This window comes from Impatiens glandulifera, chromosome 1 (genome assembly GCF_907164915.1).
Source record: "Impatiens glandulifera chromosome 1, dImpGla2.1, whole genome shotgun sequence".
NCBI lineage: Eukaryota > Viridiplantae > Streptophyta > Magnoliopsida > Ericales > Balsaminaceae > Impatiens > Impatiens glandulifera.
In genome coordinates this window covers 67837205-67847880 of record NC_061862.1, presented here as the reverse complement: position 1 = coordinate 67847880, position 10676 = coordinate 67837205, and the positions used below count along the sequence as shown (strand labels likewise).

Below are 10676 nucleotides of genomic sequence, written 5' to 3'. Positions count from 1 at the left end.
ATAATACTGTGAATGTACGATTTTATTATTTGGTTGGTACTTGATAATATGATCTCTCACGGTTAGACTGATATTTTTCAAATTAGAGCCGACTGTGATTCTTCCTAATTTATTATTTATTTGTCTAACTTGCTCATTCTCTTTTGTTTTTGTAGCTTATTTTTGTAATATTTCTTAGTATCTGAATATAATTTTTTTTGTGTGTGTTTATTAATTTTTTTTTTAGATATTTGTTTGACTTGAGATTATTTAAATAAATTTTTGTCTATTTTGAGAAGTGAGTATTTAAAAATAAATAAATTAAAAGTATTAAAATATAATGATAATAAATAAAAAATATTATTATTTTAATTAATAAATTGAATAAGAGTGAAAAAAATTATATTTAATTATAATTTAAATTTCTTAATTAAAAGTTATAAAAGAAATTTTAATTTATTATTGGTAGAATACATCTTTTTATAAAGTTACTATTTATTTATATTATTATTCAGTGGATCATAATTAAACATATTATTATATTATTTGTATTTTTGTAGCTGGCATATATTAATATTTATTTAGAAAATTACTGTCCATACGTTTAATGGGAATATGCGGCCACCATTTGAGGACCGTGCTACGATCATCTGCTTCTCGACACATCATTTGAGGACCATGCTACAATCATCTGCATCTAGACACACACGTTGTTTGTTTGATATTGGTTTTATTTTATTGGGATTTTATCAAAATTTAATTTTTTTATTTTATTTTATTTAATCTATTCGAATATTAAAATTATTTTTATTTAATATATTCTCTCTTATCTATTTAAAAGCTAAAATAATTATTAAATTAAACCAAATAATAAATTAAACCAAACAATTTGTTTTTTATATAAAACCCAAAATAAAAAAACAGGATGGTAAATGAACGATGATGATTGAGTTTTTTTTTTTTTTAAATGCTAAATAACTTATTTAAATCAATATTATAAAATAAATTTTATTAATATTATTTTCTATTTTTTGACTAAAAAACTCTGATCTAAGTTTTAACGTTTTTTATTTAAAATAAATATTGAGTGTCAAATATTATTTATTTTAATTGTAAGGTAGAATTTAAATCTATTTAAAGATAATTTATTTTATAATTAATCTACACATAATTTATACTAAACAAAGCAAAAACAAAATCACACGAAATCATCATGATCTAAAAAGTAATTTTATCCCAATTAAGCAAGAATTCACAATAATGTCTTATTGACCATTTTTATAACAATAAAAAAGGATCATAATTAAAGATACCATTCCAATTTTAATTATAAAAACTTTTCAATAGAAAATATTATAATAAAATATTATTTTTTAGATAGATTCAATAATAGTTATATGTCAATCTTCTTCCGAAACAATATATATTTTTTTAAATTAATAACGTCCTTATTAAAAATTATATATATTTTTAATTTAAATAAAAAAATTATAATTTATGATGTTAGGCAGTCAAATATGATATGTTAGTTAATAATACACGTGAGAGAAACTTCGGGTCCAAGTTATACAATTAATTTAATTAATTAATTAATGGTTTTCCGAAAATTTAGATTTGGGTATATTAGTAAATATCTTCAACGATAGGGTTACTTTCACAAACCCTTAATCTATAAATAAGACGGCCATGCCCTGACTTAAACTCGTTCTGCGCTATTATCTATCTCCCTCCTCGTCATAGAGAAATAATCTCCTGGAATCTCTCTCATCTCTCTAGGGTTTCTTTTCAGGCCAGAGTTTTTCCTTCCTTATTTTGATCGGTATGATCTCTTATCTATTCTTGTTTCTCATTTCTCATTTCTCATTGATTGATTGTTTATATTTTTGTTAAATTTTCAATCGGTGGAGTTTGTATCATTAGAATTGATGATTCGTTGATGAATTTAATGGATTCCTTATCTTTGTTGTAGATTTAATCGTTCTCGATCCGCGGAGGTGTTTCATTAAAATCGCAGTGACCTATTAAAGTACATATAAGGGTACGTATTTCGTTTTCTTTCTCGGTTCTTGCGGATTTTCTTTCCAGATTATTTGTAGAATGGTGAATTATCAAGGAAAAGTTTGATTTTTCATATATATGAGAATTTCTTGAAGGAAACTGTTTTATATAACCTAATTATATATATTGAATTTGGTTTCTCTGGTCTGCTGTAGCGAATTTGCTTCAATTATACAGACTTTCTTCATGAGTAGCCATAGATTGGATGCTATATATATAAACACATGTTTGCATTGCGATCCAAATTTGGCTTTTATCTCAATTTAGAACGGTTAATGATCAAGGAGAAGTTTGATTTTTCATGTATGAGAGAACTTCTTGGAGGAAACCGTTTTATATAACCTAGTTATCTATTGAATTTGGTTTCTCTGGTATTCTTCATGAGTAGCCATAGATTTGATGATAGATAAGTTATGTTTGCATTCAGATTGAAATTTGGCTTTTTTCTTTATCCTCTCGATCAGATTATCAGTTTCTTTTTTTCTGTATGATGATGTTAGTAATACTGATTTGGTTTGCCTTTGACAGGACAATTGAATGATCTAATGGAGTCCAAAGGTGGCAAGAAGCAGTCTAGCAGTAGTAAATCCTTGTCCTACGAAGCCCCTCTTGGTTATAGCATTGAAGACCTTCGCCCAGCTGGTGGAATCAAGAAATTCAGATCTGCTGCTTACTCCAACGTGAGTTTTTTTAGCTATAATAATCACATGATTATATCGGATTTTGTTCATGAATCAAGTCTAAACTCACTTCTTTTTTTCTACAGTGTGTTCGCAAACCATCCTGAGATTCTCTAAACCTGTGGATAGTCTGTTTAGCATTCTGACCGTCTTCAATATTATAGTATAGTTCTTTGTTATTTCTTTCTTCACCACCACCACCACTTGAATTCTTCTCCAAAACTAGAACAATGGCCATGTCAATGTCAGCAATCGGATTCGAAGGATACGAAAAGAGACTAGAGATCTCCTTCTTCGAACCGGGAATCTTCTCCGATCCTCAAGGAAAAGGTCTACGACAGTTGTCCAAGTCTCAACTCGACGAAATCCTCACACCTGCAGAATGCACTATCGTCAGCTCCCTGTCGAACAAAGAACTGGACTCATACGTCCTCTCAGAATCCAGCCTCTTTGTCTATGCTTACAAGATCATAATCAAAACTTGCGGAACAACCAAGCTGCTTCTCTCAATCAAACCGATCCTTGAACTCGCTGAAACCCTATCTCTAAATGTTCGATCGGTTAGGTACACTCGCGGCAGCTTTATATTCCCAAGTGCTCAGTCTTACCCTCATCGCGATTTCTCTGAAGAAGTTGAAGTTCTCGACGGTTACTTTGGCAAGCTCGGTTCAGGCAGCAAGGCTTTCGTTATGGGTAACTCAGACCAGCCCGATAAATGGCATGTCTATTCAGCATCAGCCGAATCCGATTTGATTAAACAAGAGAAACCAGTTTACACTCTAGAGATTTGCATGACGGGTCTGGATAGGAAAAAGGCATCAGTCTTCTACAAGACCGATTCATCATCTGCTTCTGTTATGACTGAAAAGTCTGGTATTAGTAAGATTCTACCAAATTCCAAAATCTGCGATTTTGAATTCGACCCGTGTGGGTATTCCATGAACGCTATTGAGCAAAACGCCATCTCGACCATTCATGTGACTCCGGAAGATGGGTTCAGTTACGCTAGCTTTGAAGCGGCTGGGTATGATTTCAAGAGTGCTGAGTTTGATTTGAACCGTTTAATGGAGAGGGTTTTGGTCTGTTTCGTTCCTACTGAATTTTCAGTTGCTCTCCATTGCGGTGGTTCTGGTTTGGAACTTGATGAAGTGAGTGCGAATCTTGGTGCGGCTGGGTATGTTTGTTCAGGTACTAGCTGCGGGTCTTTGGGAGAAGGAGGAAGGGTTCATTATCTGAGCTTTTCGATGAAAGGAAGCTGTGGGTTCGGGTCTCCAAGGTCGATTCTGAATGGTTGCTGGAGTGGCAGCGAGAGCGAAGAAGATGAGAAAATGATGAAGAATTAATTGATTTGGTTATATTGGCTGGTTTTTAGAGTGAATAAAATGGCTGGTGGTGATGATGATGCCATCTTTCTTTTTCTATTATTATTATTATTGCTGTTTTATTTGTGTAATGTGATTTTCATTTTCGGTGTTGTTTTCTTTAATAATAATGTTATGTTGGAAAATAACAGCTTGGGATATGGCTGGTAATGTGATGAACACTTTGTTATTGTTTTGCTTTCCATAATAATAATAATAATCATGTATATGAGTTGCTGTTATTAATTTACTGTTTATGTCACTTAACAAAGTATTTTGTATTATTATTATATTTTTCTGAGAAACACAAACTATTTTAAAATGAATGTTTGTTTAAGAAGAAGAGGAGTTTTAGCTAAAACAATATTGTTTGCAATAATTGATCATACTGTATGAATTTGACTACAACATTTTAATGAACAATAAAAATAAATAAATTTTGTTATTTTTTTAACCAATCAGATTGTACTACCATATCATTTTTTTTTAAATTCCAACTCCTAAATTTCATTCTTAAATCATTTATCTTAAAAATAGTAGCTTAGTGAGTGACAGAGGTTCTTAATACCCGAAATAGCGATATTGAAAAATTATTGTTTCGTGGCCTATGGACAAAACTTTAACGAATTGTATATAAATGGGGTATGGAGAATTATGATTTCTAACAGCATTTCTAACTATGTCTTGAATATCAAATTACAAAGATAATCAATGTGTTCCACTTAATGATAGATTTCTTCACTATGTCTTGAACTATGTTAATGGAGACAATATTATCAATGTTCCACTTAATGATATAATGTGTTCCATTTTACAAAGTTACAAATAGTAAAGAACATTCAGTCAGTTTCTGCATTTGGATGATCTTCTTCATAAAGTATATCTAAATACATTGAATCCCAATTGAGTTTGTTAGCTATAATAGTAATTTATTCATATGAGTGTAGGTTAACATGATTCATTCTAAATTAGAGAGATTTTAATTAATATCAAAACTATATATGACATTTATTTTCTTAAATAAGACCTTGTTATTACTTACTTGCCTGAGCTATCCAATATGTAAGTAAAAATGTATCTAAAATATTTGAAACATATATTTTAGATGTGTTATTTGACTCTTCTTTTATGTTTCCATTAATAGATAATTTCCGATTTAATGATGGTCCAAATGAATAGGTGCAAAAGTAAAGGTAAAGGATGACACTTGTCAAACTAAGAGACAAAGTAGCTAGCTAAGGTTGATCATCAACATGTATAAAATTGGAGAATTAAAGCAAATAAAAAGCAAGAAAAGTAATTAAGGGCTTGTTTGTTTGGATATATATATAATTCAGAAAGAATTTATTTAAACATGAACAACACAGAGAGTGCTAGCTTCAGAGCCGGTGAGGCCAAGGGCCAAACCCAGGTTTGTATTATTATTATTATTAATATTTGATTCTTTTGTTAAAATATATAATAATAATAATTTATTAATAATTCAGGAAAAGGGGAACCAATTGTTGAGCAAAGCTGGGGATGCTGCACAGTCCGCCAAAGAAGGCCTACAAGAGGTAACACATAACCCACTTTAGGGTGCCCTTCCCTTCTACTAGAATCGAAAAGTTATTATGATTGTAAGGTGTCGGACTAGTTTTTCTTAAATAAAATATTGAATTTTGGATTGTAGGCTGGTTCACAGGCGAAGGCAAAAGCCCAGGGGGCTGCTGATGCAGTGAGGGATGCAGTTAACAGCAAGTAGTGCAACACGATTATTCAAAAATTTAGAACAATAAAAGACGACAGATTTCCTATAATAGTTGATTTTTTTTAAAAAAAATTGGATCATCGTCAATAACTTGTCACCTAGTAGGAATGATATAATTTTCGGGTGTTTTTTATTTTATATAATAATTCATGAATTCTTAAGAATAACACGTTTATTATGTTATCTCAAATCTTCAAAAATCATTTTAGTTGTTTGTTAATTGAATCATTGTTAACAGAAAAATTAATTAAGTGGAAGAGCCCAAATTCCTAACCAACTACTTCTAATTAGAATATGATAACCAATTACTTAATGGGTGAAGAACAATGTTAAAATAATAACTAACGGTTTATTAAATTGTTAATTAGTTAATAACTGATTAGTTAGTTTCGTTAATTAGTTAGTATTGAACTTTTATATAAGGGAGATATGTAATTATTTGAATCATATTTTCGATAATACAAGTTTACATTTCCAACAATAATGAATTGACTAGCTACATCTGATTTTAAAAATTAAATCAAGTACTGTGAAATTGATATGTAATTGAATCACCATCATTATCATAATGAACAAAGATATGTATTGTATTGGTTAAGCATTTTGCATAGTCCAACTTTTATTTTTTATTTTTAATTAATTCATATATTTTTTATAATTCTTTTTGATTAAACATTAAAATTAATATTTTTTTTAAAATAAGTATGACAATGGAATTAATTTCTCAAATTCTAAACAAGTGGCTTAAAGTGCAATTAAACACACTCAAAACACAACTGAATTAACAATTAAAAGAAAAAAATATTCACTAACCAACAACATAAAAAATTAGTGCTAATGAGAGTATATTGTTTTTTATTGCTTCAAACTAAGATTATTATTGTTTTTTTTGTTAAAAGAAAAGAGTATTAAATTTAAATTTGTGGATCGAAAATGAGAATATAAAAATAGTATTATGATTTTTGAGAGTTGAATTTATGTAATTTGCACATATTGGAAACTATATCATGTTTGATGTAATATTACTATTTTTTTTTATTATTTTGGTTTTTATTCTTAGTTAAGTTAGAGTGTGATGTTTTTAAAAAAAATATTGTTGAAAGTAAAATTGATATATAAAATAAAAAATTTTCATACAATATTAATATAAATCATGTTATTATGAGAAATGATTCGAGATGAAATTTGGGTAAGAATGACGTGATGCAATTGACTGAAAAAATAAAATAATTTATCTCTATTGATTCTCCTCACATTTTTTTAAAGACGATACCAAGTCTCTTAATCAAATAAATATAAATAAGTGAAGAGATATATCTCTTTAAATTTGAGTTTTTAGATAATTTTTTTTTTTTTATAAAAAAAGATAAATATGTTTATTATAATAATTTTATATAAATTTATTTAATAATTATATAAATAAGAAAAGAATAAATAATAATGAGTGAAAAAGAATAAAAAAATAAAAAAAGTGATGAGAAAAAAAAAATGTTAAAATTAGAGAAGAGGAATAATGAGAAAATTTCAATTAAACACAAAATATATTTAATAATTTGTAAACTGAATCAAATTGAAACCAATCACTTAAATCTTAATTATATGTATCACGATCCATAAAGAAAATAATTAATAAACTAAACTAATTGGTAGTGTTCTAAAATTTAACATTAAAGTATTATATTCTACACAACCTTAAGATAGAGTGGCCGTCACTGATCGGGTTGGGCCCATTTGTAATCCAGACATGTATTTGGGCTTGGACTCTTCTCTAATAATTAGCTGGTGGTCTCTTCTTAGGCCATATTGCATGGTTCGACCTGTCCAATAATATTTTATTTTTATTTTAGAAAATCAATATATCGTCTATTTAATGTACTCATAAGCAAGAGTTAACTTAAAATCATTTGTCAGTGTGGGAGAGTTACTTGAAAATCGTAATATTGTAATAATTTATTTTAAAATAATATTAGTTATATATTATTATATATATAATTAAGCATTTTTATACCTTCCTCATTTAAAAAATATATATATATATAATTAAGTATAAATTTATTATATATAATAATTTATAAATAATAAATTCAATTTTATTTTATAGTAAAATCAAAGTTACTTATAAATTATTAAAATATTATTCTTGTAAATTTAAAATAGTGCGAATTTGACTTATTTAAAAGTACTTTATAAAAGTTATGAGAATGAAGATTTAATGTTTGAAAAGAGAGAAATTAGACAAACCGTGATCCTTTAGTTTATTCATTTGAGAAGTGATAAGGGATATAATTTGAGTGAGGGAATGATATGTTATTACATTAGTTAGAAAAATAAAAAAATGTAAGAAAAAAAAAGAATAGAGAAAAATTATTTTATTTTTTCAGTCAATTAGACGGCGTAATTCATCACCCAAATTCTCCCAATCATTTCTAATTCATTTTATATATCATAATATACAATTAAGTCCTTAACAAATTTAAGCTTTTACAAATAAACCTTCTACTTTTATAATGTTTTATTTATTACATATTCTTACGTCTCTCTATCAAAATAAATATCTTTCAAATTCATCTTGTCTTTAAGATTGTAAAAAGCTCCATAATCTAAAACTTGGTAAAGACATTAACTTGTTGAACCTTTAAATATACATGTTATGGTAAAATGAACTCTTATTTGAAGTGATCTCGAACAAGATGACAGTCTATATTGATGTGCTTTGTCCATTCGTGAAAAACTGGATTTTCGACAATGTGGATTGCTGCCTAATTATCACATATCAAGGGGATCGACAATTTAATTGGTGTATGAAGATCGTTAAGAAAATATGTAATCCATTTTAGTTCGCAAATAGTTGTGGCCATGCTATGATATTCTGCTTTAGTGGAAGACCATGGAGAAACGCATTTTCACATCAAACTGTTGCAAATACCAATTATTAGTAGATGTTAAAGACAATAAAAGTCTTACCATCATTGTTTTGGCGACCGATGAGAAGCTATCATGGACATCGACCCCATCTTTTTAGTTGTATCCTTTTGCAACAAGGCTTGCCTTGTATTTTGCCAATGTTCTTTTTGGTTTGATCTTTATTTTGTAAATCTACCTGCACATATTGGTTTCTTTCCATTTGGAAGTGGAACTAGATCCCAAGTATTATTATTTTTCAAAGTTGTCAATTCCATTTTCATTGTAGTGTCTCAATGTTTAATTTTTGCAGCTTCTTTATAAGTATGTGGTTTTTAAGTGTTGAAATATTTCCAAAAAATTCTAGGTGATCAGTGTTCATATATTTTGATGAATAAGGAAAAGTGTTTGGTGTGTATAATTTTCCACTGTTAATGTTTGTATTTGAGTTAACAATGTAATCATCTAACTAAGTTAAATGTTTTCTTTATCTACTGCTTTTCCTTTGTTCATTTTAAAAAACATTAAATGATTAAGTGTTGTTTAAAGGCAAGAAATGGTTGGTTGAGAAAATGCATTTGTGTTATTTTAAAATGAAAGATCATTTGAGTGATTTTGAAATAAAGGATCAACACTATGTTTTGAAGAAAATGCATCGTCTATGTGAGATGACTCTAATTCTTCACCCGAGTTATCAAAAACAGTTTCTACATTTGAAGGATTTTGTGTGTTTTCTGGTACAAATTTTGTGTTTTTATATGGAAAAATATTTTCATGAAAAATTATGTCTTTAGACACATGTATAGTTTCATTTGAAATGTCAAAAACTCTATAGCCCTTATGTCCTGGAGAGTAACTGTAACGATTTACCGAATTAATATCACCATTAATTGTTTGTAGTTTATATTAATTTTCGCTACATTATTATTATTCTACGATTACGCTTATTTAAGTTAGGTGTTTATGTTTTTTTTCTCTGTAATTGACATATTAATAGTTGTACTCTTTTTCATTAAAAGAATGCTTTTCCTTTTAATAATTGAATTTTCTCTCTTAATTTGATTTTTCTTCATCAATTATTGATCATCATTTTCTTTTATTTCGCACAATAATTGGTATTAAAGCGAGGTTGGATCCGATCAGTTTATCAATATTTGTTATCTGACGAAAATATGTCTTCAATAAATTTGAAAATAAAAAAATTCACAGGACGAAATAGTTTTAGTCTATGGTAGATCAAAATGCGAGCCTTTCTTAAACAACAAGGCGTCTGGGCACCATTGTTGAAGGACAAAGTGAATATTTTTATAGGTCCTGCAAAAGAGTATACCTCTAGTACAATCACTGTTGAAGATATCACAATCGGTTTGTGGTCGAATTTAGAGTCTTTCTACATGACAAAGTCACTAATTAACAAGTTGTTATTAAAACAACGCTTGTTCAGTCTCCGTATGCTTGATGGTAAGTCTTTTCGTGAACATATCGATAAGTTAAACACTATATTACTTGAATTGAGAAATATAAATGTTAAGGCTGAAGATGAAGATGCTGTATTAATTCTGTTGGTATCTTTACCTAACTCGTTTGAATTATTTTTGCAATCGTTCGTTGTAGGTAAAGACACCGTGACTTTAGAGGAAGTTCGGTCAGCACTTCATACTTGAGAACTACGCCATAAGGCGAGCAGTGGAATTGTAGATAGTCAAGCATCAAGGTTGATTGCCATCATAGTCAACTACAAAGGGTCCGAAAAGAAGAAGGATCGAAAATACAAATATAAGGGCCATAATGCTAAAGACATCTATAATTATTGTAAAGAACCCAGTCATTGGAAAAACAATTGTCCTAAGGAAAAGGACAAACATTCAATGAATGCTATAACACATAAAGACAGAACCACTAACTCTAAGGAGGACATTGCCCTTGTAGCTAACGCTTCTCTACACC

The 10676-nt window shown here is 28.7% G+C and overlaps 2 protein-coding genes across 2 annotated transcripts; both read left to right on the top strand.

Moving 5' to 3' along the window:
* Positions 1-2810: 2810 nt before the first annotated feature.
* LOC124918796 (S-adenosylmethionine decarboxylase proenzyme-like) lies at positions 2811-4302 on the top strand. The gene has a single exon (XM_047458844.1). It carries the CDS (start codon positions 2948-2950, stop codon positions 4058-4060), a length of 1113 nt encoding a protein of 370 aa, XP_047314800.1. The 5' UTR covers positions 2811-2947; the 3' UTR covers positions 4061-4302.
* A 1130-nt stretch (positions 4303-5432) lies between these two features.
* Positions 5433-5828, top strand: LOC124941834 (late embryogenesis abundant protein 2-like). The gene is made up of 3 exons (XM_047482192.1): positions 5433-5489; positions 5566-5634; positions 5751-5828. The coding sequence occupies exons 1-3, from the start codon at positions 5433-5435 to the stop codon at positions 5820-5822; spliced, it is 198 nt and encodes a 65-aa protein (XP_047338148.1). The 3' UTR covers positions 5823-5828.
* The last annotated feature ends 4848 nt before the right edge of the window (positions 5829-10676 follow it).